The sequence below is a fragment of the Geotrypetes seraphini genome, chromosome 3, assembly GCF_902459505.1.
Source record: "Geotrypetes seraphini chromosome 3, aGeoSer1.1, whole genome shotgun sequence".
Classification (NCBI taxonomy): Eukaryota; Metazoa; Chordata; class Amphibia; order Gymnophiona; family Dermophiidae; genus Geotrypetes; species Geotrypetes seraphini.
Genome location: NC_047086.1, coordinates 294,656,968 through 294,681,292, shown reverse-complemented (window position 1 = coordinate 294,681,292; position 24,325 = coordinate 294,656,968). Strand labels below are relative to the sequence as shown.

Below are 24,325 nucleotides of genomic sequence, written 5' to 3'. Positions count from 1 at the left end.
GTGGGGGAGGATATCTTCTTCTTCAAGGAACCCATGTCAACACGAGGGCATCCGTGGAAAATCAGGGGAGGGACATTGCATAGCGACACCGGGAAATACTTCTTCACCGAGAGGGTGGTGGTCGATGGAATGGTCTTCCGATACAGTTAACTGAGGCCAGCAGTGTGCCTGATTTTAAAACTAAATGGGATCGACAGGTGGGATCTCTTCACAGAGAGAGGTATGGGAGGGTCATTGGTGTGGGCTGACTTGATGGGCCTTGGCCCTTATCTGACGTCACTTTCTATGTTTTCTATGTTTCTATGTAAGCTGTCGTGTACCTGATACTTGTCACTCACGTGACACTTAGCAACAGAAAAGGAATAAAGACACTTCACTGGAAAGCTTCAGAATTGGGATTTACAAACAAGGTAAGTCTGTAATATTCATTCCAAAGCTGAAAAGGTCAAAGTAAATTCAATATTTCTGGCTGGCAAAAAGAAGAGAGAAATAACAGAATTGTACAAAGTAACGATACCCTGCTACAGTAAATCAGACAACCACTTTGATTTTCTATAGTACAACTGCTTTCCAATATACATTACCAACCAGAATAAGTCAGGAAGATGACTATAAAACAGGGATTGAGTTTGACCAGAGAAACAAAGCAAAGGACTTTCCTTTCCTCATTTTCCAGAGGTATTGCCTTAAGAATCGCACTCAGAATGATCAGTCTTTTCTGATCTGAGTATGAAGTGATTGAGAGGGCACTATTCTTCCTTTTAAATCAAATATATTGTCCACTATTAGATTTAGTAGTTTCAGGAAAAACTTTCTTCTGTGTATAGAGTATGATCTACTTCCCTCTGTATGTATACATGTCTACTCCTTATGATCCCACATCAATCCCTTCTTCAGTGAACACTGACCAATGTAGTCTGTTTTCAGCAGATTGAAAAATGAGTCTACTTTTTTGTCCCTGTAGCAACATAAGTTGTGAAATGACCTCCATTTGGCACTAGGCATTTTAGGTCACTTCACTGAAATTAAGCACTCTGTTAAGAACATAAGAATTGCCACTGCTGGGTCAGACCAGTGGTCCATCGTGCCCAGCAGTCCGCTCATGCAGCGGCCCTTAAGTCAAAGATCAGTGCCTTATTTGAGTCTAGCCTTACTTGTGTATGTTCTGTTCCAGTAGGAATTTATCCAACCTTGTCTTGAATCCCTGAAGGGTGCTTTCCCCTATAACAGCCTCAGGCTATAGTGCTTATATAGATGCATGCAAATTTGAACGCTATTCGCGCTTCCATTGGCAGCCAGTGCAGAAGAGAGTTGGATGTTAAAAGTTTTGTATATTTTTCAGTTCCCCTCGACCCTGAAGAAAAATGTTGTTTGGAACATGCATGTCGGGAGAGGTGGCATTGATGAACGTTTGAGAGCTAACCTCAAAGCTAAGTAGCTAATTAATAAGATTATATTAGAAGAAAAAGACATTAAGTAAGGAAATGAAGTAAACTAAAATGAAATACAATGAAGAAATAGTTATGGAGTTATGAAATTAAGAATAAGTATGAAATTAAATGAATTTTAGAGTTTTGAGTAAATAAACAATAAAGTGGACTGATGAAGACAAGAGATTGCTGGGCATTACTCATGATCCAGTTGATATCCGAAGGTCCAAACAAATGAAAAAATGAAAAAACAAAGAATTTATATATATATAAACATAAACATATATAATATAAACATAAACATATATAATGAAGTGTATGTTAGTATTAGACCAATAATCGCTTTACAGTGTATATGGAGCTGCAATATGTAAACAGGCAACATATAGCTTTATAAGATTAGAGATTTAAAAAGAGTACAGAGAATAGTTAGTGTTTTAGAGAGAAATGATAAAAGAACACCCAACATGTAAACAGGGTTCACCATATGGCTCAGAATATCGAACTGATCAGATCTGGAAAGAAGGCTACAAAAAACAAATATAGACCATAAAACAGCATACCGGCCCATACTGCCAGCCAAGTTCAATTTTATTCATAACCCAGAGCTCATGGATATTTTCTGCTAGCTTTTCTCTAATTCTTTCCAGGTGAGGGGGCAACACAATCTGGAAAAAGAAATAAAAAAAAGATGTTAATCATGAGTAATTGCACTGCACAAATAGCTATTGAGGCAAATATAGAGGCAATTTATAATAATATGGCACAAATGCATTATAGCATATACAGTATTTTAAAAAATGCTTTAGCTCATTTAAGTAAAATCCAATTTCAGACTTAACCAGCATGTGAAAGCTAATATTTGACAAGTTTTTCTGAGCAGAAAGCATTGCTTTACATGCAGAAAATAGATTTCTATAAAATTACCCTTTGCATTTGTAAGCGAACGTATGTATATATAGCCTGTGCACATTTCTACCTGGACTGGGTATAGGCTAGGGATGTACACTGGTCACTGCACATTCAGTTTATTACCATGTTTCCCCCAAAATAAGACACTGTCATATTAACTTTAGGCCCAAAAAATGCACTAGGTCTCATTTTCGGGGTAGGTCTTATTTTTTTCATGTACAATGATCATCTCTCCCTTCCTCTCCTCCACCCCAATTCTTCCTCTTTCCTTTCTCTCCCCCATATGTACGGCATCTTTCCTCCCCTCTTACCCATCCCCTTGTGCCTTCCCTCTGCAGCATCTTTCTATCAATCCCTCCCATCCCTTGTGCAGAACCCTTGCACAGCTTCTATCCCTCCCTTCCTCCCATCCCCCCCTGCAGCATCTTTCGAATCCCCCCCTCCCGCTGACCCTTCATTCCCCCCCCCCATCTGAACCCCGCCGACTGCGAGACTGATATACCTTCTTCCAAACAGCTGCGTCAGAATCAGGCTGCTTCATGGCCTTCTCCTGCCGGGGCATTCCTCTGCCTCATCACTGATGATGTCATCAGCAACGCGGCACACAGAACACTCTGGCTGGAGAAGGCCGCAAAGCAGCCTGATTAGATTACTGCTGATGTGCTTAGTGCCATCTAAAAAAGGTGCTAGGCACCCACAAGCCATAAAAATACATTTTATTCCCTAGTGCAAGAGGTGTGTTTGGGGGTACAGAGAAGACATGCCTTGCACTAATTGGTTAACGTGTGCATTGGCGCAAGATGACCAATTAGTGCAGGAGCCCTCAGCATCTACTAAATAAGTGGTATTGAGGGCTCAAGCACTAGTTTTGCAATTTGCACATGGCCATAAGAAAATGACACTATCGGCCGTCTTAGAGTCACGTTAAAAAGAAGCCTGAGCACGTGGGAAACCCATACGCAGGGCCAGATTTAGATGAAAAGAGGCCCTAGGCTATTCCACTTATGAGGCCCTTTCACCTCCCATTTTTAAGTTTGTAAATTACATGAGAGATAATAAAATACATCATTACTGTGATATATATCAATATGTTAAATGAAACATGTTGTTATTGGTACTAACCTTTATAAAAAAATGTGACACGGATAATAAATAAAAAAAAGTCGAGAACACTTATTTGGACATTTATTCTCAGCACCATATATAGTACTTGTAACAATAACTAATCAAACATAACACACAACATTTACAAAGAAACAAAATTCAAATAATGAAAATCTTTGACTATGAAAATAAAATACACAATAAAAATTATCATATTTTCTATCAAATTAAATTAAATATATTCAATACATTGAAGATTAAACCAAATTCAATTCAGATAAATTTATTTCATAATAATTAACATTTAAAGTTTAAGTATGAATTATTATGAATTTTAAGTCTTAAACTAAACCAAAAATGGAACTTTATTCAAACAAAATCCAGATCACAAAAAAGAAAATATCAATTTGTATATCATATTAAATTTTATGTTAATAGTTATTTTATTTAAGAACTGATTCAATCCAAGTATACATTTAAAACAAAATAGTAGATTAGAAGAATTTCTTTCTAAACTTTTTCACACAGAATTCTTCTATAAGTTCATCAAAATCTATTTTTCTGAAGGTCTAATTTTCGATGAACAAAATACTCAATGAAGACAACCTCGTCTGGGTCATTGTGCTTCTTAATTGATTTTTGATATTTTTAAGTCTTGAAAATGACCTTTCTCCAGTACAATTAGTGACTATTAAACTGAGAAACAGCCGTAAGATTGATTCCACATTGGGGAAGGCCACTTGAATATTTTCTTTGAATATTATTTGATACAAGTCTGTATGCGACAATGTGGAATTGTTACTAGCAATCAGTGAACGTATGAACTATTCTTTGGTGCAATCTAGTATATACAAACGAACAGACCCAATGAGCTGAACGCGTTGATCTTAACCAATACATTTTTATGTTTGTTTATTAGTCATATGCGTAGAATTTCTCCTTATTTTCGGTTCAGTGTTTTAGTGTTCATTATTTTTAGAATAGTGTAATTTTAATTTTGCTAACAATTTGAATGTAGGCCCCTCTTGATCTTGAGGCCCTAGGCTGAAGCCTAGTTAGCCTATAGGAAAGTCCGGCCCTGCCCATACGCTACAAACAGTGCTAGTCACTTTTTAGCACAGCTTAGCAAAAGGATCCCTAAGTTTGCTGCCATAGCCTCCATGATTTGCAATAGCTTCAATAGTTTAGTCAGGCAGTTGGAAGAGAGAAGATTATAATAACTTATGGGGTCCTTTTCTAAGCTGCATTAAACACTTAAATGTGGGATTTGTGGGATTTTCATAGTGTGCGGCAAACTGAATGTTACATGCTTTTTGTATCAGAAGGTGTTGTGTGGGTAGAGAGTGGGTGAGGAAGGCGCTTGACAATTAATATGATGCTCTTATTGTGCAATCAGTGGCATAGTAAAGGGGAGATGGACCGGGGCGCCAGCACTTCTCCTCCTTTTTACACCTCCACTCATTCTCACCCCTTCCTCACTGTGTGTGCTTGCCCTTCCCCCGGTACCTCTAGCTCTTCGCCGGCGAGAGCAGCAGCTCCACTTCTGATATCACTTCCGGCTTGCAGGACCAGGAAGTGAAGTCATAGGGAGAGCTGAGGCTGGCAAGTTGGAGATGCTGCACGCGCCAAGGAAGTTAAAGCAATATGGGAGAAGGGGTGCAGGTGGTGGTGGGGTGACAGAGAAGAGGGCTGGGGGGTGCCACCGCCCCAGGCACCTCCCATCCTTGCTACGCAATAAAAACACACTAATGCACTCTGTATATCACTTATTGCATCCTAAACAGGTGGTGCTAAGCAGTGGCGTAGTAAGGAGGGCGTGGGGGGCGGTCTGCCCCGGGCAAGGTCTTTCTCGGGGCACTGGCACCCCTCCTGCTTTCTAACCCTCCTTCCCACTCCTCTCCCTGCCATGCTCGCGCCTCTTCCCTCCCCTTTTTAACTTCAGTGTGCGCAGCCACGAACTTGCTATTTGTGTCGGTTTTGGCACTCTCTCCTACATCACTTCCGGGACCCACGCCAAGGCAGTGATGTCAGAGAGAGCGCTAAAGCCAACACAGGCATCAAGTTTGTGGCTGCTCGTGCCAGATAAACAGGTACGGGGAAGGGTTGCACAGCACGGGGATGGAGAAGAGGGTGAGAGAGGGGTGCCACTGCCACCGAGTGCTGCTCACCCACATTATGCCACTGGTGCAAAGTGCTTCTGCATAAACTGAAAGCAGGTACTGTGAATTAATCTGAATGTTAATGTATATAGTAACCTGCAAAAGAAAAGTAGGAATGCCCCCTATAGATACCATGCTAGAAGATGCTGTTACTGTGTGGTAAAATCCCGTGTTAAGCCACAGTGACTAAAAATGCAAGATACCGTAGTTACAATGAAAAACAACCCTTCAATATTCATGAATCTAAGAAAAGGTCTTATACCTGAGTGGTATCTACAGGAACTGGTGTAAAAGCTGCTTGTGTAAGAGACATTGTGGGGCCCAGGAGGTCTCTTGTGCTGTTCTGGTCCTGCTTGTATTCCCTGCTGTGCTCCACTTTCAGTTTCTCCTTTGGTAGAATAGCTTCAAAGCATGGAGCATAACCAGGCGGGGGAAGGAATTTGAATTCCCCATGACGACCTCCAAGGAGAAAGCGTACTCTGAAAAATATATCACTTGAACATTTGGACTATGTGTTAGGTTTTTGCAATATAAAAAATATATATATTAATATGGTGAGAAAAAGTAAATAAAATAGAGCCTAGTTCAAATCCCAAAGAAGTTCCTTGTGATTTGGGGCAAATTACTTAATTTTCCATTTCTTCAGATATAAGTATAGGCTGCATGTCCTCTGGAGATAGGAAAAATCTACTGTATCAGAACCTATCTTGTCTTGAACTATTATTAAAAATGTATGAGTTAAAACCAGAATTCCATCCCCTTCCCTAAACCCCCTCATTCTATATAACAGGTCACCTAGTTAGGCACCAAGGCCTGGATTCTTAAACCAGTGTCCAAATGGCACTTTTAACCAGATTCAAGGCGCATATCAGAGCCTAGAAAATCAGTTCCAGAATCACGCCTACATAGGCACTTTAGGCTGCCGAATGCCAAAGTAGGTGTGGCTAATGCTAGAAGTGATGTTAGGTAGCTCAAAGCATCTACATAGGCACGATTCACGCAAAGATAGGTGCTTTTAAGGCGGCCGCCGATATCGGCACTGGTTTGAGAATCCAGAATTGTGCAAGTTATAGAAAACTAACATTTACTTGCATGAATGTTATAGCTATGCACGCAAGGTCAAGCCACGCGTTCAATGGTATTTGGTAACATAGGCGTGCAACTTACTTAGAGGAGAATTCAGTAAAGGTCGCCCAAAGTTAGTTGTCATGGTGATGTGTACTAAGTGTGAATTCTACAATGGCAGATCTGTGTGGAATTGCCATTATGGAATACCGTATTTTTTGCTCTATAAGATGCACTGGACCACAAGATGCACCCACCTGTAGAGGACGAAAACCCAGGAAATAAAATTCCCTCCGCACTGCCCTGTACTCCCTCTGGTGGTCTAGTGGTAGGCCAGGACAGGGTCTTAAAGAGTGAAAAATCCGTAGGCAGCATAGGCACCTTCCCTGTAGACAGCAAAGGGACCTCCCATAGGCAGCAGAAGCACACACCCCCATAGGCATCAGAGGCACCCCCCTCCCCACCGTTGGCAGCAGAGGCAACCCCCCATAGGCAGCACAGGCACAACCCCCCCCCCCCCCATAGACAGCACAGGCACAACACTCCCCCCCTCCCAGTATCTTTTTTAAAGTCCTCTTTCCGTGCTCCTGCTTGTCTCCATCGCCGGACGGCTCTTCTTCGGTTCGGGCAGAGTGGTGCAGAAGGCAGGCATGTGCTGTTCGCATTCCTGTATGGTCCAGCGCCATTCCCCATTTGGCTGCAGTCAGTTCTTTCAGGGGGGTGGGGGGAGGGGAGTGGTATTCGCTTCATAAGACGCACCCTTATTTCCACCCCCTTTTTGGGGGTGGAAAAAGTGTGTTTTATGGAGCGAAAAATACAGTACTAGTGCCTAAATTTAGGCCCTGATTCTATAAAATTTAAGTGCCCTTAGCGACCTTAGGTGGTGTTCAGTGTCCTAACATTTAAGTGGCCCCCAATTTAAGCCAGGATTTTTTTTACCCCCTTACAGTTACACATTACTTGCAGTCTGTTTACAGAATAGTACATAATATACTTTCTCAGCACTTATATTTATATACCACCTATCATTGGAGGTTGTCTAAGCGGTTTCCATTTAAGTACTCAAATCATTTTTCCCTATCTGTCCTGGTGGGCTCACAATCTATTTAATGTACCTGGGGCAACAGAGGATTAAGTAATTTGCCTATGGTCACAAGGCACAGCGTGGGGCTTGAACCCACAAACTCAGGGTGGTGAATCTTTAGCTCTAACCACTAGGCCACAGTGGCCCATGCTAATGACATTAATGTGTACTATTTGTCATAGGGCAGATTCTGTACAATGGGCTCTATGATAAATAAAATGTAAACGTGCCACTAACAGTTGGTAAATAACCTTTCATATTTCTTAAAGAATGTGAAAAAATAAAGTCATTCAGAAATAATACTATTAGAGAGAAAAATATATATATGTAGTAAGGGCATCCTTAAAAAATGGAATTACAGCAGAATATTCTACCAGGCAGGACACCATAGAAAAAGGGTTTGTCAGTTTTATTTTGTTCTGAGTATGGGTTGAAATAGCATGTCAAGAAGGCAAGTGAACTAGAAAGAAATTAGCATAGGAAAAAAAATTATATTATTCTCTCATTTAGTGTAATTAGTGGAACAGAGAGAAAGAAAAAGCATGATGGATACTAACTTTATTCCTGCTGAGAAGCTGACAACGGGAAAGAAAAGTCCATCTGTGTTGAAATTCTCAAACATCCCTTGCACTGGCTGCCCACTGATTCTGAAGGATATGCTTGGGGCACTCAGGTCCAAACAACAGCTGATAACATCATCGGGTCTCAGTAGGTGCTGGTTTGGTGAATTTACTGTCCTTGCAATACAACCTAAGTACACATTTAAAAAAAAAAAAAAACACAACTGTATTTGTAATGGACTGCCTTAAATTACTGGTTACAGAAGATTCTAACCTTAGAGGATTATGGAAGCTCAGGAGCAAAATCATTTTTAACTGTTGTTAAAGACCTAGGTTTAATTAAAGTTAATCATTGCCCTACGTAGTTGAAAACACATCTGTTAAATGTAATGTTTACATTGGCAAACAGAAGGAAAGAGACTTACTATATCTCTGACTTTCTAACCATTTCAATCACCTGGATGAACCTCTCTAAGGGATTTTATTAGAGAGGTGATCCTATTAACCATCTCGTAAGATGGTATTAAGTAGTAAGTGGAAAGGGAAAGGATCAAGGCTGACCTTTTTATCAATGAGATTGTTTTGCCTCTCTAGCATTAACCCCCAATTATTTATTTATTTATTTATTTTTTAGCTCCGGCACACTAATGGAGCAAATATTTTTCTATAGCACACAAAAAGAGGACACATGGCCCCATCCCATTCTGCCCAAAGCCCCACCCTGTTCCACCCCCAGCTCCGCAGCACATGGCATCATTTCACTTTCCCTAAACTTGGGGCTATGTCTAGCGGGCCTTCAAGTATGCGCAGATGTCGATGCAATGATGTTGCAAGCATGCGCGAATGCATGTGATGTCATCATGTCGACGTCTGTACATGTTCAGAGGCCCTCCAGACACTGCCCCCAAGCTCAGAGAAGATGAGGTTTATGTGGGGGCAAAGAAGATGAGAGATGCCGCTGCTGGCAGTGACAGACTTGCATACATGTCACATGTTCTTGAATCCCTGGCGGCACACCTGGAATCTACATACAGCACAGTACTGTGCCACGGCACACAGATTGTGATACATTGTTCTACAGAGTATAATGTCTTATCTCTAAACGAAATGGTGGATGTACAAACAATGCCTTTTGTATGGCTCTAGACAAAGCAGCAACATTGAGAACATAAGAATAGCCTTACTGGGACATACCAATGGCCCATCTAGTCCAGTATCCCGTCTTTACGGAGTCCAATCCAAGTTACAAGTACCTGTCAAAACTCCAAATAGTAGCAGCATTCCATGCCACTGATCAAGGGTAAGCAGAGGCTTCCCCCATGTCTGTCTCAGCAGCTATATTAACCGCTCTTACCACACCCTCTGGCAAAGCATTCCAAAGCTTAACTATTCTCTGAGTTAAAAAAATATGTCCTCCTATTGGTCCCCTAGTCTTTGTAAAACTTGAAGCAGTAAAAAAAAAAAAAACAAATTGATCCTCTTGTACCTGTTCTACACCACTCAGGATTTTGTAGACTTGGCTCATATCTCCCCTCAACCGTCTCTAACCCTAACCTCTTTAGTCTTTCTTTTCTCATACAAGATGAGTCCATTCCCTTTATCATCTTGAGGTTGCTAAGGTGAGAAGAGTAGTGTTGTCCGATTCACGATTCAAATCAATTCACCAATTCAGTTTGGATGAATCAATTTGTTTTGAAGAAAAAAAAATATATATCGGATTCACTTTGGGCTTTCCCTCTGCTGGAGTCCTTCCTTTTGAAGTAACTTCCTGTTTCATGAAACAGGAAGTTATATCAGAAAGGAGGACTCCAGTAGAGAGAAAGGGCCTGTAAGAATCGGCGGTGAGGGCTGAGAAGGTAGTAAGCTGGGGTGCTGTGCTATGCTGCGCTGCTTCCTCTGCTGTCACTGTTGGACCTGCAGGGGGGCACTACTGTACTGCTGTTGCTATTGGATCCATGTGGGGGATTGCTGCTTTCCACCTCTGCTGCCGCCGCCAATGGACCTGGGGGAAGCTATAAGTTGGAGGGAAAGGAGATAGGATGCTGGACCCATGGGGGGGATGATTTGATTGTCTGAAGCTGCAGTTGGTGGGAATGGAAGAGAGAGGAGGTGCTGGCCATGTGGGGTAGGGAGGCTGGAAGGAGGGAAAAGAGAGAGAGCGAGGGTGTTGGCCACATGGGGTGGAGGGGGTGTTGAAGGATGAGAGTCACTGGACTGGAAGTTGGAACTAAAGGGGAAGGGAGAGAGGGTACTGGGCATGCAGGGAAGAGAAGGGAAAGTACAGAGATAGAAGATGGATGGTGAACACAGAGAAAGAAGATTATATCAAATGGCAAGAGACCTTGGCAAGCAAGCCAACAGAAGACAAACAGAAACTAGAGCCTGGGACCAACATGATTTGAATAATAAAATGGCCAGAGAACAAAAGGTAGAAAAATTATTTTATTTTCTATTTTGTGATTACAGTATGTCAGATTTGAAATGTGTATCATGCCAGAGCTGGTGTTGGACAGCGAGCATGAGCTAGGACCTAACAGTGTGTGTTTTCTTTAATTTGATATTGCTGGCGTGGGTGTGGAGAGGGAAAGGGGGGTAGGGTGGGCAAAGAGGCTGCAAAATAAACCCACCAGCTAATATTAAAGCTATATTATAGTGAATCAAATTGCATCAAATAAAAAATCAATTCAATCAGCGAAATTGAATCAAATTTTTTTTCCTGAATCGGACAGCTCTAATACAGAGCAGGTTAAAACTCCATGACATAATGAAACCTTGAGCAATCAAAAAATTAGTGCAGTAATTGGAATAGGTTTGGCAGAAATCTTGAGCAATGAGCCCTGCCAGCCCCTATCCCTGGCCCCTTAAGCCTCAAACTATCAAGTCATTTCCCCCAATTTCTCAGCCTCTCTTCTCATCCCTGTAAGCCAGTTAGCGCACCCCAACTACCCCTCAGTGAGGCATAAGTCAGTCAGCCCCTCAACGCAGCCCCTCCATCTATCCTGAGTCAACCAGTCTTTCCTTTCCTCACCTGGATGTTTATGACCACGGTTGTAGAATTTCTTCTCCATTTTGCAGCCACTGTTGTAATCACCACTGGGGCAAGAGCTTCTAATTTCCTGCACTGCATGACTGTGAATTTGAGCTGTGTGGTGCTGAAATCCTTGAGATGGTCTCACAAGACTTGAGAACCAAGCCCAACACAGTGCAGCTCAGACTCACATTGAACTATGCAGTGCTCTTGCAGTGATTGCAAATGTGGCTGCAAGAAGATTTTATTATTATTATTTAAAGGGCCATGGAAATGTTAGGTTCCGCAAGAAAATTTCTAGTCACTATGGTGACCTAGCACCTGGGATTTGTTGAACCACTGAGATAGAATATTAAAATATTCTATCTAATATTAAAATATTAGATATCTAATATTAAAATATTCTATCTAGTAGAATGCCAGTAGAACACATTCTATTTTCAAGTAAAAGTAACAATCGAGGTTTCCAAGAAATATGCTTTCTCTTGTGTAAAGAATCATAGCAGACTACAACATTCCTAAAACATGGTAGGTAACAACCAGGGTCAGCTCAAAGGTATTGCATGTTTTAGGTAAATTTTCAAACATGTGTTCCCCAACCCCCCAGGGTAGTTCAAGGCTCTATCTCTTCTTCCTTCCCCCTGTAGTTCAATATATCTTCCTCCCTATACCTCCCCCCCGCCACACACACACACACACAGGTAGGCACTATTCCTTGTTTCCCTTTCTATCTCCAACCCTCATTGGCCAACATCTCTACTGGCTGTACTCCACTTTCCTCCAAGGTGGCCAGTTTCTCTCTCCCTTCTCTATTCAAGGTGGCCAGTATTTCATCTTCCTCCACCTATGCCTCCCACGTTGCCCTTCCCCAACTCCCAACTCAGTTGCCCAACATCTCATCTCCCCCTTCCCTCTCTCCATTCCTCTTCCTTGACTGCATCTGTGCTGCTGCCAACTCTCCTATCTCCTCCTGCAATGGTCCCAGTTTAAAAAAGACTAAGTGCTGAATGTCTGTCATGTCCTGCTCCCATCCAAAAGGAAATGTGCCTTGGAGGGGAATGGAGACAACAGCACTTCAGCATGGGCTTGTCTATGAAGTGCTAACTCCACTTTAACTTTGAGCAGGCTCAGGAAAAGATGGGGGAACAATAGCGGCAAGCCCGGAAAGAGGAAGACTGTTTGCACACCAGAGCTATGCTGCCACCAAATTGTGCTTCTCTAAGCAGAAGCCTAGTTCATCTTGTGACAGGAATGGCCTTGGGTACAACTGAAGAAGGCATGACAAAAGGAAAAGCATTTTGTTTTACCTGACCATAAATGAAGACCATCAAAGCCACAGGAGTAAAGGTCATCACCAACACCGTTTCCTCCCCATTCTTCACCACTACCTGGATATGGAGAGTAGCCCTCTGTTGAAGCCCAGCCCACTCGAAGATGAGTTGCTTCTGCAGTCATAAAAGGCTCCATGTGGTCCACTATCAACTCATAGTACCATTTCTTATACTGAGCAGAGCCTTCACTGATGCCAAGGAAGATGTTGGGTCTCATACTTTTAAGAAAACACACAATGAGAAATTATTCTAGTGTTTCATGTCTCATAGTAATATGAAGGCAATTCTCTAAAGTGGCACCCCAATTGTAGGTGCAACAAAAAACATGTTTAATACCAATTCTATAGCAGCATTAAGATGCTCCAACCAATTATAGAGTAGTAACTCAAGAAGCTTTCGCATGCTGAAACTTAGGTGTGACAGCTTTCACCAGGTCAATGGCAAGCTTAAGCTGGTGCACCCAAGTGTGCCTTGCAATGCCCAAGTCTGATACTATTTTATAAAGTACTTGCATTTCTAGATGGAGCACCCATGACACATCCATGTTCCACCCACTGGTACACTGCAGGGCACATGAATATTAACCCCCCCCCCCATCTTATATTCGAGTCAACCTTTTTTCCTCCTTTTTGGGGGGGGAAAGGGTACCTCGTCTTATACTCGGATTGACTTATATTCAAGTATATACGGTACTTATTAACAGCACTGAAATTCAAATGAAAAAGATATAAAGAAAACATAAAAGGGAGACATAATACTTATGCAGCATCTAATTTCCTCACACACACACCCACCACCCCCTTTTACAAAGTCATGATAGCAGCTGCCATGCGACAAATGTTCCAAAGCCCATTAAATCCCAATGGGCATCAGAGCCCCTAATTTAGATCAAATCAGAACATTCAAATAACATAGATATGATGCTAATGTTTTCTTTAATACAGCTTATCCTATAGCTGAGAGGTCAAATGCAGATATTAGATGGGGGCAAGATGGATGGTACAGAGTGTTTTGGAATAAACAGATAGGAGGCTAAACTCAAGGCAAGTTGTTTGTACAGTTATAAGGAACCGATTTAGTTAGTGTGTGTGGCAAGTCAGTCTTGGTGCAGAATGAGTATGTGGTCAATCACTCCATGTAGTAAAGGTTTGGGCGACCAGCCAGGCTTTCACCTTCTTCCTGAAGTAGACATAGTCTAGAGTTAGATGTAGCCCCTTTGGGAGTAAATTCCTGAGAAGGAGTTACCACATCCTCTGGTAATGAATTCCAGAGCTTAATTATTCATTGAGTGAAAAAAAAAAAATTCTCTCCTCTTTGTTTTAAATGTGCCACTATGTACTTACATGTGCATAGGTGTTCCTAGTAGCGTAAAGGAGAAGGATAAAACCTGATGTACAAAAACAAAGGGGCTTGTATACTGCCTTTTTGTGGTTACACATTCAAAGTGATTTACATACATACAGGTTCTTATTTTATACCTGGGGCATTGGAGGATTGTGTGAGTTGCCCACGATTGCAAGGAACAGTGCTGGGATTTGACCCTACAACACTTGGGTGCAAAGGCAGCAGCTCTACCACTAGCCCACTCCTCACCTCAAGAAGTGAGGTACCAAAAAAATAAGACAGCTGATTCAATATAAAAAGCAGTCTTTAATCCTCAATTTAAGAACATAAGAATAGCCCCACTGGGTCAGAAGCCCAATAGCCCATCCTCATGGTGGCCAATCCAGGTCCCTAGTACCTGGCCAAAACCCAAGGAGTAGCAATATCCCATGCTACCAATCGAGGGCAAGCAGTGGCTTCTCCCACGTCTTTCTCGATAACAGACTATGGACTTTTCCTCCAGGAAATTGTCCAAACCTTTCTTAAAACCAGCTACGCTATCCGCTCTTACCACAACTTCTGGCAACGCGTTCCAGAGCTTAACTATTCTCTGGGTGAAAATTATTTTCCTCCTATTGGTTTTAAAAATATTTCCCTGTAACTTCATCAAGTGTCCCCTAGTCTATGTCATTTTTGACCAATGCTTGTGGCCAGGGCCGCCATCAGAAATTTCTGGGCCCCTTACTGAGCAATCCTATTGGGCCCCCCATGCACCCCTTCCCCTCCCCCCCTTCTTCCATGGGCCGAATATACACATACTTTTCTGCTAATGCTACGCATTGAAAATATTTGATATTGGGTTTAAATCAAAATCTCAATAAACTTGAAACGAGTGCCCGTGAGATTGTGGGAGGGTCAAATACTCAAAACTTAGAAGAATAACAATTTACTTAAAGTTTTTGCTACGCCAGCTTTCTGGTATCTTTACATACAGTGGCGTACGTAGCATATGTAACACCCGGGGCCCATCATTTTTTGGCACCCCCCCCTATCTGTAAGAAAAACATGATTTTTAGTAACAAACCACACGTCGCACATGAGTACCTAGGAAAAGGCAGCATCTTACATATTGCAGTGAGCAGTACATCAATACACCCATTGTAAAACTAAACAAGCCAGACCAATCAATCCTACACCGTCAATCCTAACAGAAAACCATGTCTTTCGAACACACAGAACACAGAAAACACCTTCGCCTAGTATGGAATATGTCATCACAAACTAACCCCTCACTCTTTTACAAAACTGTAGTGTGGATTTTAGCCACAGTGGTAACAGCCCTGACGCTCATAGAATTCTGAGCATCAGAGCTGCTACCACCACGGCTGGCGCTAAAAAACGCTCCACAGTTTTGTAAAAAGGGGGGATAAAATAGAAATACACAGTTTCAACGCTCTAGCTCAGAGGTGCCCAAACTTTTTGAGCTTGTGAGCTACTTTAAAATGACCAAGTCAAAATGATCTACCAACAATAAAATTAAAAAACACAAAGCACACTATAAGCTGAGAAAATGTTAATTATCATTCCTATTCTGGGTTTTTTCCAAAGAGGTCAAGGCAGATGACTCTATGCATTGTCACCTCAGTAATAACCATACAAAAATAGACAAATCCTTTTTATTAAACCACAATAGCAGTTTTTAGCGCAGGGAGCTGTGCTGAATGCCCAGCGCTGCTCTTGACGCTCATAGGCTCCCTGCGCTAAAAAACACTATTGTGGTTTAGTAAAAGGGGACCATATTGTAAAATATAGACAGCAGATATAAATTCAGAACTGTGCATAGTAAGTGAAGTGAAGTTTTCATCTCTGGGAATTTACCCAGTTAACTATTAAGTTATTTGGGCAAATTCCTTTGAAAACTGTGGTAATACTGCCTCCACTTTGCTAAATTTAAAATAAAATCATTTTTCCTACCTTTGGTGATTTCATGAGTCTCTGGTTGCACTTTCTTCTTCTGACTGTGCATCCAATCTTTCTTCCCTTCTATCAGCCTGTATGCTTTCTCTCCTCCACACTCATTTCCTCCCCCAACTTTTTATTCCTCTCTCCCTGACCTTTCTTTCTTTTTTTCTGTTTCTCTTCTTTCCTTCTGTTTCCCTGCCTGACCCCTTTCTTTCTTTCTCCCTGCCGTTCCCCAAGCCACTGCCACTGCCGCTGCCATTGGGGAACAGGACCCACCAATGGATAACAGGCCCCAAAGCCGACGCATGCTCTCCCTGCTTCGGGCCGATCAGTCTTCCTCTCCCCGACGTCAATTCTGCCGTCGGAAAGGAAGTTCCGCCCAGCCAGGCAGCGATTGGCTGGCCCGAACTTCCTCTCCGACTGCAGAATTGATGTCGGGGAGAGGAAGACTGATCGGCCCGATAGATTAGATCGCCAAGACAAAGTGAGTCCTGGGTGATCGACTCACTTTGCCTTGGCGAGCTACTGGCGCCCCTGCCTTAGAACACTGCCTAGGACCCTGGGGGAGCCCGGGCCCCCTGTCAGCTCCGAGCCCCTGAATCCAGGACTGGTAGTACTGCCCTGATGGCGGCCCTGCTTGTGGCACATATCTAAGGACTTGGCACTGCCATGGTTTGGCAAAATACTGTGTCAAGAGTCGAAAGATTCTAATAAGTGTGTCACTTTGTACCATATGGAGTTTAACCAGTACTTGACCATGCCAAATCAGATTATCATGCAAGTACGAGGTTGCCACAGTCATGCACTTTTATACCTGCCACAGAACAGCTGAAATTTTGTTTGTGTGATTTGGGCTACTATAAATTACCCCCATAATCTGCAAATTGGCTACAAGTGTTTAAAGGTCTCTTTTACAAACCCATGGTAGCAATGCTGCTGCGTTAAATACACCAAGGCCCATATGAAATGAATGGGCTTTGGTGCATTTAAAGTGGCTTTTGTAAAACTAAACATTCACTGGAGACTAAGAAGCTGAATAACAAAACTCAATCGTTTACAATTATGAGGTTGTCTTTAGCTCCACAGGGGATAAGCACATGCCAGCCGATATTTAGCGCCATTTGGCTGGCCAGGAACATCATCTGGCCAACCAAATAGCATATAGTATGTTAGCCACTGATATTCAGATGGAAAACCTTGACCTGGATATTCAGTGCTGGTGGCTGGATATAGCCCCAGCATTCAGGATCGGTATGGGTCAAGTTTATTAACAAAATTTGATTAATCGCCTATTATAATCACTAAGCGATGTACATAACAAAAATATAATAAAATTAAAAAGAGGTTCACAATTTAATAATATCATGGGTCATGGGAGATAGCCAGGCTGTGTCCCTCAGTCTCAATATCATGACCATAATGGTATAATAGATTATAGCAGATAAAGACATATTCGGTCCTGCCTAGCAAGATAAACTCATAGCATAAGGAATAATGTGATACCATGTACGCATACTTGATCTTGATTTGTCCTTGTCATTTTCAGGGCACAGACTTAATGGACAAAGCAAGGCTCTGGCTTTGTTCTCCAACTACTAAAGCTGTCATCGAAGCCCCACTTCACCCCATTTAAATCTCTCTAGCCACGACTTGATCATAAACCATAGAAGTCTGCCCGACACTGGCCTATCTGTCCTGCAATGATTAGTACTATTCCCTAGTCAAGCTATCTTCCACAACCTGGTCTAAATGAAACGTTAAGAACATAAGAATAGCTTTACTGGGTCAGACCAATGGTCCATAAAGCCCAGTAGCCCGTTCTCACGTTGACCAATCCAGGTCACTAATACCTGACCAAACTCCAAAGAGTAGCAACATTCCATGCTACTGATCCAGGGCAAGCAGTGCCTTTGCCCCATGTCTGTCTCAATAACAGACTATGGACCTTTCCTCCAAGAACTTGTCCAAACCCTTCTTAAAACCAGCTACGCTATCCGCTCTTACCATAACCTCTGGCAAAGCATTCCAGAGCTTAAATTCTGAAATAAGGTATCCTTCATTAGATTTAAGCTGTATGCAATTTAGCTCCATACATTCTGGACTCAAAATACAATTTGAGAAAAAGAGAAACATGGTATGGGATGGGAGACTGATTTTTAAGAAAATGTTGAAAACACAATTATTTGTGCTGAAGCCTTACTGTCCTGTAAATGTTTTTTATGGGATTTTGTCTTTCCATCTTGTTGGATGAATTTGAAAAAAGGTTTTAATAATGATACAGTTAGTTAATGTTTTATTGTATTTGTTCTGACGAAATATGTTTTAGTATTTGTAATAATAATAATAATAATAATAACTTTATTCTTGTATACCGCAATACCATGGAAGTTCAATGCGGTTAACAATAGAAGAGACTGTACATTTACAGCGATGATACATATTACAGTGTTGTTACATTTACAAAGATGTTACATAAATAGCAGTAATAAAAAGGCATATACTAAAGAAGAGACTGTACGTATACAGCGATGTTACATGTTATAGCGGTGGTACATTTACAGTGATGTTAAATGTGAGGCAATGAAAAGGCAGGGCAATTAGATAAAACAGAGATTGAGAAAGAGAGGCCATAGTGGCTTGGGAGGGGGCGTAGTCAGAGGGAATGGAGGCATGTCGAGGTCAGGAGGGTGCAGGGAAGGAGGGAAGGCAGCGTTAGCGGAATTTGTCGAAGAGGTAGGTTTTTAGTGACTTCCTGAACAGGTGGTAGGGCGGGGAGTTGGAGATGAGGGCGGTAAGGCAATTGTTCCATTTGCCCGCTTGGAATGCTAGGGTTCTATCAATGAATCTCTTGTAGAGGCAGCCTTTTAGGGAGGGAAAGGTGAATAGGTGGGTGTTTCGTGTGCGAGAGGGGCCTGCTATTTCAAGGTGCTCAGACAAGTAGATTGGGGAAGATCCTGTAAGAGTTTTGAAACAGAGGCAGGCGAACTTAAAGATGATCCTTGCCTCTACTGGAAGCCAATGGAGTTTGGTGTAGTAGGGGCTAACATGGTCGTATTTTTTGAGATCATAGATGAGGCGGACGGCCGCATTTTGGACTGTTCTAAGACGTTTGATGGTATTTTTATAGGATCCCAGGTAAATAATGTTGCAGTAGTCTAATATGCTTAATACCAGAGATTGAACGAGTAGACGGAAGGCTTGGTGGTCGAAGTAGCGTTTGATGGTGCGCAGTTTCCAGAGGGTACAGAAACATTTTTTCACCTGGGCACTGGTATGGTCATCGAAGGTTATGGTGCGGTCCAGGATGACTCCAAGGATTTTTATGGTGGGTAAAATAGGGTAATCTAGCCCATTCAATCTGAGGGAAGTGTTTGTTAATTTGTGGTTGGGACTTGCTAGGAAGATTTTGGTTTTTTCAGAGTTCAATTTTAATTTGAGTTTTGAGGTCCACAGTTCTAACTTGGTGAGGATAGATGCGATGAGTTTTTCCGTTTCTAGGGTGAGTGAGGTAATGGGGACAATGATGGTGATGTCATCTGCATATATGAACGATTTTAGGTTAGAGTTTGCTAGGCTTCGTGCCAGAGGGGTCAAGTAAATATTGAATAGGGAGGGGGATAGGGGAGAGCCTTGTGGGACTCCACAAGGGTTACGCCAGTGGTGGGAGAAGGCTCCATTACTGTGGACCTGGTAGGTACGGTTTGTTAGGAAGCCTGTGAACCAATCTATTACCTGTCCGGAGATGCCGATGGAGTCAAGGCAGTTGAGCATAATGTCGTGGTCGACCAGGTCGAAGGCACTACTCAGGTCGAATTGAAGTATCAGGGCGCTTTTACCCAGTGAGAACAGGTGGAGGAGGTAATTTGTCAGGGCAGCTAGGACGGTTTCGGTGCTATGATTTGGGCGGAAACCGGACTGGGAGTCATGAAGAATATTGAACTTGTCGAGGTAATTCGTAAGGTTGTAGTTGACAAGACCTTCCATGAGTTTTTGGAAGAGTGGTATGTTGGCGATGGGTCTGTAGTTGGTGATGGAAGAGATTGGCTCCTTGGGTTGTTTAGGGATTGGGGAAATGAGGATGTGGCCAAGTTCGGACGGGAAGTGTCCAGTGGACAGGCATAGAGATACCCAATTGAAGAGTTCTGCTTTGAATGATGGGGGGGCGCATTTCATGATGGTGGGAGGACAAGTATCTAATAGGCAGTTGGAATTGGCGTATTTAGAATAAAGTTCGAGGAATAGATTCCAGTCAGGATTTACAAAGGAGGTCCAGGACATGTCGGCTGTTGAACCTTCTGTATCTGCTGCGCGTAGGTTGAGTGGGGGATCGGGGCTGTGAGCTGAAAGAGACAGTTTTAGAGTGTGGATTTTGTTCGCGAAGTGATCGGCTAGAGTGATTGCGGAGGGAGGGAGGTCGGAGGTGGAGCGTTTGTGAGAGTCTATGTCGAATAGGGAGTTAACTAGTCTAAAAAGTGCTTTGCTGTTTAGAGAAGGGGAGTTTATTAGTTGGGAGTAGTGTTTACTGCGCTTATCGATGATCTGTTTTTTGTATGCATGTCATTTGTAAACCGCATAGTTTTTATGCAGTATATAAATTTTTTAATAAATAAATAAATGTACTCGTATCATGTCAATCATAAAGAGCAAAATCATAAGATGATACAGACTTACAAAACTCTTACCGCCCAATATTCAGCACTATTTAACCAGCTGATAACAGCTCCCCCATCTCTCGCTGAATATTCCAGTCATTAGCCATGTTTCGCAACACAGCTGGTCAGTGCTAATATTCATTGGCTGGCCGGCTAGGTTTAAAGGCCAGACAGACTCGCCTAAATAACAGGTCCATTTTTGGCCACTATAACCTAGTTGGTTAGCAACTGAATATCGACTTGGAAGGCTATGTCAAACACAGCTACACATAAACTGGAAAATCAATGCTGATCACCAGGTATAGCCTCATTTTTTATAAGACTACAACATTACACACAACATCATGGGGAATATTTTGAAAGATTTTGCCACTTATGCAGGTAAAAATAGAGCCAATCTGAGTAAATTTTATCTGAAATTATGGCCCTTATTTTAGAAACTCTATTTATGTTTTGGTTATCTAAAAACTGACATTTAAAAAGCCATATTGCATAGATGTCCAAATCTCAAAATCGGTAAATCTGGGATACATTCTAAAACTGCAGACATTCTTATGGCAAGATGGCATGGTCCGAGTGTATTTTGGGCAGGACTAAGGAAGAGCCAAAATATGGACATTCATCTGCAATTTCAGAAGGAGAAGGCATGTCTATGTCCAAAAAGATAGATGTTGGTGCAGTATAATCTCGTTATAACAGATTCGCTTATAACGGCATATTGTCTATAGTGGACGAGGTCCGCTGGTCCCGGCTATGCGCCTTTACGAACATGCATAAAAGCACCGCATATAGCGGACTTTCGCATAAATGGACAAACAATTTGGTCCCTAGAGCCGCTTTTAGCTGTAGTTTTGTTCGGCTATAATGAACAAGCATATTATTTTTCTTTCCAATAGAGTACAATATAATGCTTTAGAACAGGGGTGTGAAAGTCCCTTCTTGAGGGCCACAATCCAGTCAGGATTTCCCCAATGAATATGCATGAGATCTATTTGTATGCACTGCTTTCATTGTATGCTAATAGATCTCATGCATATTCATTGGGGAAATCCTGAAAATCCAACTGGAATGCGGCCCTCGAGGAGGGACTTTGACACCCCTGCTTTAGAACATTTTTTAGTGTTCTGGTTTTGCAATCATTTCGTGCCATACACGTGTTTTGCTGAGTTTTGTTCTTGATGTTGCTGATATGCTTGTGCAGTGACTGTTCATTGATTGTATGTTGTTTCAAGTTGACCTAAATAAAGTTTTTAAAAAATACAACTCTGGATATAACGGTCTCTGGGTATAACGGACTGTTTTTCCAGGTCCCCTGAAGTCCGTTATAACAAGATTATACTGTATTTAGACTCGTTACCCAGCAAGACCAAGGTACAGAAATATTTGCTGATTGAGCAGCTCTCCGCTGGAAGGATTAAGGGATGTCACTTCCTTTAAACCCCCCAATGGTTGCTGTTCACCCAGAATATGAAATTGGCAAGGATAGCAAGGCTCTTTGACAGCTTCAGTAATGATGGATGTTCATGTCATAAAGCAGCCCCACTATGATGGTTATTTCTTCAATAGTACTCTAACTTGGAATCACATATAGCTCATAAATACCTCTTATTCCACGTGATAAATATCCGTTGTGATATATGATCCAACCACTCTTAATAGCTTTAAATTTCATAACTTTACTGAAGCTTCAGTAAAGTTATGAAATTTATAGCTATTAAGAGTGGTTGAATCATATATCACAACGGATATTTATCACTTGGAATAAGAGGTATTCATATCATAAAGCAGCCACATATACTCCTAGCCTAATGGTTAGAGCAGCAGTTTGAGAGCTAGGAGATCCTGGTTGAAATCCCATTGTAACTCATGAATTGTTTTCAATTAAATTGTGAGTCCTCCAAGGACAGACAAATCCTCTATCCCTTAATGTACACTGCTTCCATATAAACCTGTAGGCTATTATAGGACTGTACATTCAGATATAGTAGGTATTTTTCTGTCTCTGAGAGCTCATAATTTAAACACACACACACACCAAGCCCCCATGACTCTCGGGCCATTGTTCTAGCCTCTAGACTATTCCACATGGACATTCCTTTGCTGCCACAATGATGTCTCTGTCCCTTGTTTTTCCCTATTTATACTATGGACATTTTAGTTTGCAAAATGGATATTCAAGCTTGCCAGCATCAGCACCAGTGCATGGACATCCATCTCTCATGTGTTTTAGAACAAGTCATACATTATAATAATAATAATATTTTTTATTTTGTATACCGCCATACCCAGGGAGTTCTAGGCGGTTCATAGCAGATAGATTCAGTACAAACAGTGCAGTTGAGGTTGACAACAAACACGAGCAAAGCAATTATAAAAAGTAACATGCTGGTTATACGTCTACAATTTAAGTGAAGGGAGCAAAAAAATACATGCAACATGTACAAAGAGAACAAAGTACAATAAGTACAAGGAATAAGGACATGCATAAGTACATGCAGTAGTACATGCAGCAGAAAGAACATGCAGCAAAATACATGCAATAGATACAATAAGTACATGCATACAGTTTAAGAGAAGGAGAATTGCATTCAAGCCATAAGGAAAGAGCCTATAAGGAAAAAGTATCAGATCCTATTCTAAAATACTAGCACCACCAGTAACATAATGACCTGGACTTTATTTTTATTATTTTTTTTTTTAATGCAGTTCAATATATCTCAGAATACAGACTTGCTTCTCTTCAAAAATATTTCTCTCAAGTTTGGCAAAGAGTTGGTGCTGGCATAGCCAGGACAGGATTTCCTGAACATGATGCCTATGGGTGTGTCAGATCAAGAGGGAAAATCAAGATATTGTCAAGTTAAATCAACACTTATTGTGAAAGAAGGTCCCAGAAAATATCATCGCAAAGACTTGGAAGACATCCAGAGCATTATAAAGACTAATTAGCATCCCATTGCATTCATAAGTTGATCTTTCACTCATTTCCCTGTCTGAAATAAGTGAAGCCTATAGGCCCCCATGAAGATCCAACATGGAGAACATAAGAATTGTCGTTGCTGGGTCAGACCAGTAGTCTATCGCACCCAACAGTCCGCTCACGCGGCGGCCCCCAGGTCAAAGACCAGTGCCCTAACCGAGACCAGCCTCATCTGTGTACATTCCGATTCAGCAAAAACTTGTCTAACCTTGTCTTGAATCCCTGGAGGGTGTTTTCCCATATAACAGACTCCGGAAGAGCATTCCAGTTCTCCACCACTCTCTAAGTGAAGAAGAACTTCCTTACATTTGTACGGAATCTATCCCCTTATAACTTTAGAGAGTGCCCTCTCATTCTCCCCACCTTGGAGAGGGTGAACAACCTGTCTTTATCTACTATGTCTATGCCCTTCATTATCTTGAATGTCTCAATCATGTCCCCTCTCAGTCTCCTTTTTTTTGTTTTTGAAGGGAGAAGAGGCAACTCCTCCAGCCCCTTAACCATTTTAGTCGCTCTTCTCTGGACCCTTTCCAGTAGTAGTGTGTCTTTCTTCATGTACGGCGACCAGTGCTGGACGCAGTATTCCAGGTGAGGGTGTACCATGGCCCGGTACAGCGGCATGTTAACCTTCTCCGATCTGTTCGTGATCCCCTTCTTAATCATTCCTAGCATTCTGTTTGCCCTTTTCACCGCCGCCGCACATTGCACAGATGGCTTCATTGATTTGTCGACTAG

At 41.9% G+C, this 24,325-nt stretch overlaps 1 protein-coding gene across 1 annotated transcript in view; it reads right to left on the bottom strand.

Annotated features, from left to right (window-relative positions):
• RYR2 (ryanodine receptor 2) overlaps positions 1 to 24,325 on the bottom strand; it is a 1,389,277-nt gene that overhangs the window by 735,557 nt on the left and 629,395 nt on the right. Inside the window, 4 exon segments of the mRNA XM_033937646.1 lie at positions 1,994 to 2,098; positions 5,868 to 6,084; positions 8,312 to 8,504; positions 12,650 to 12,891. Of these exon segments, the coding sequence (XP_033793537.1) occupies positions 1,994 to 2,098; positions 5,868 to 6,084; positions 8,312 to 8,504; positions 12,650 to 12,891 (757 nt within the window).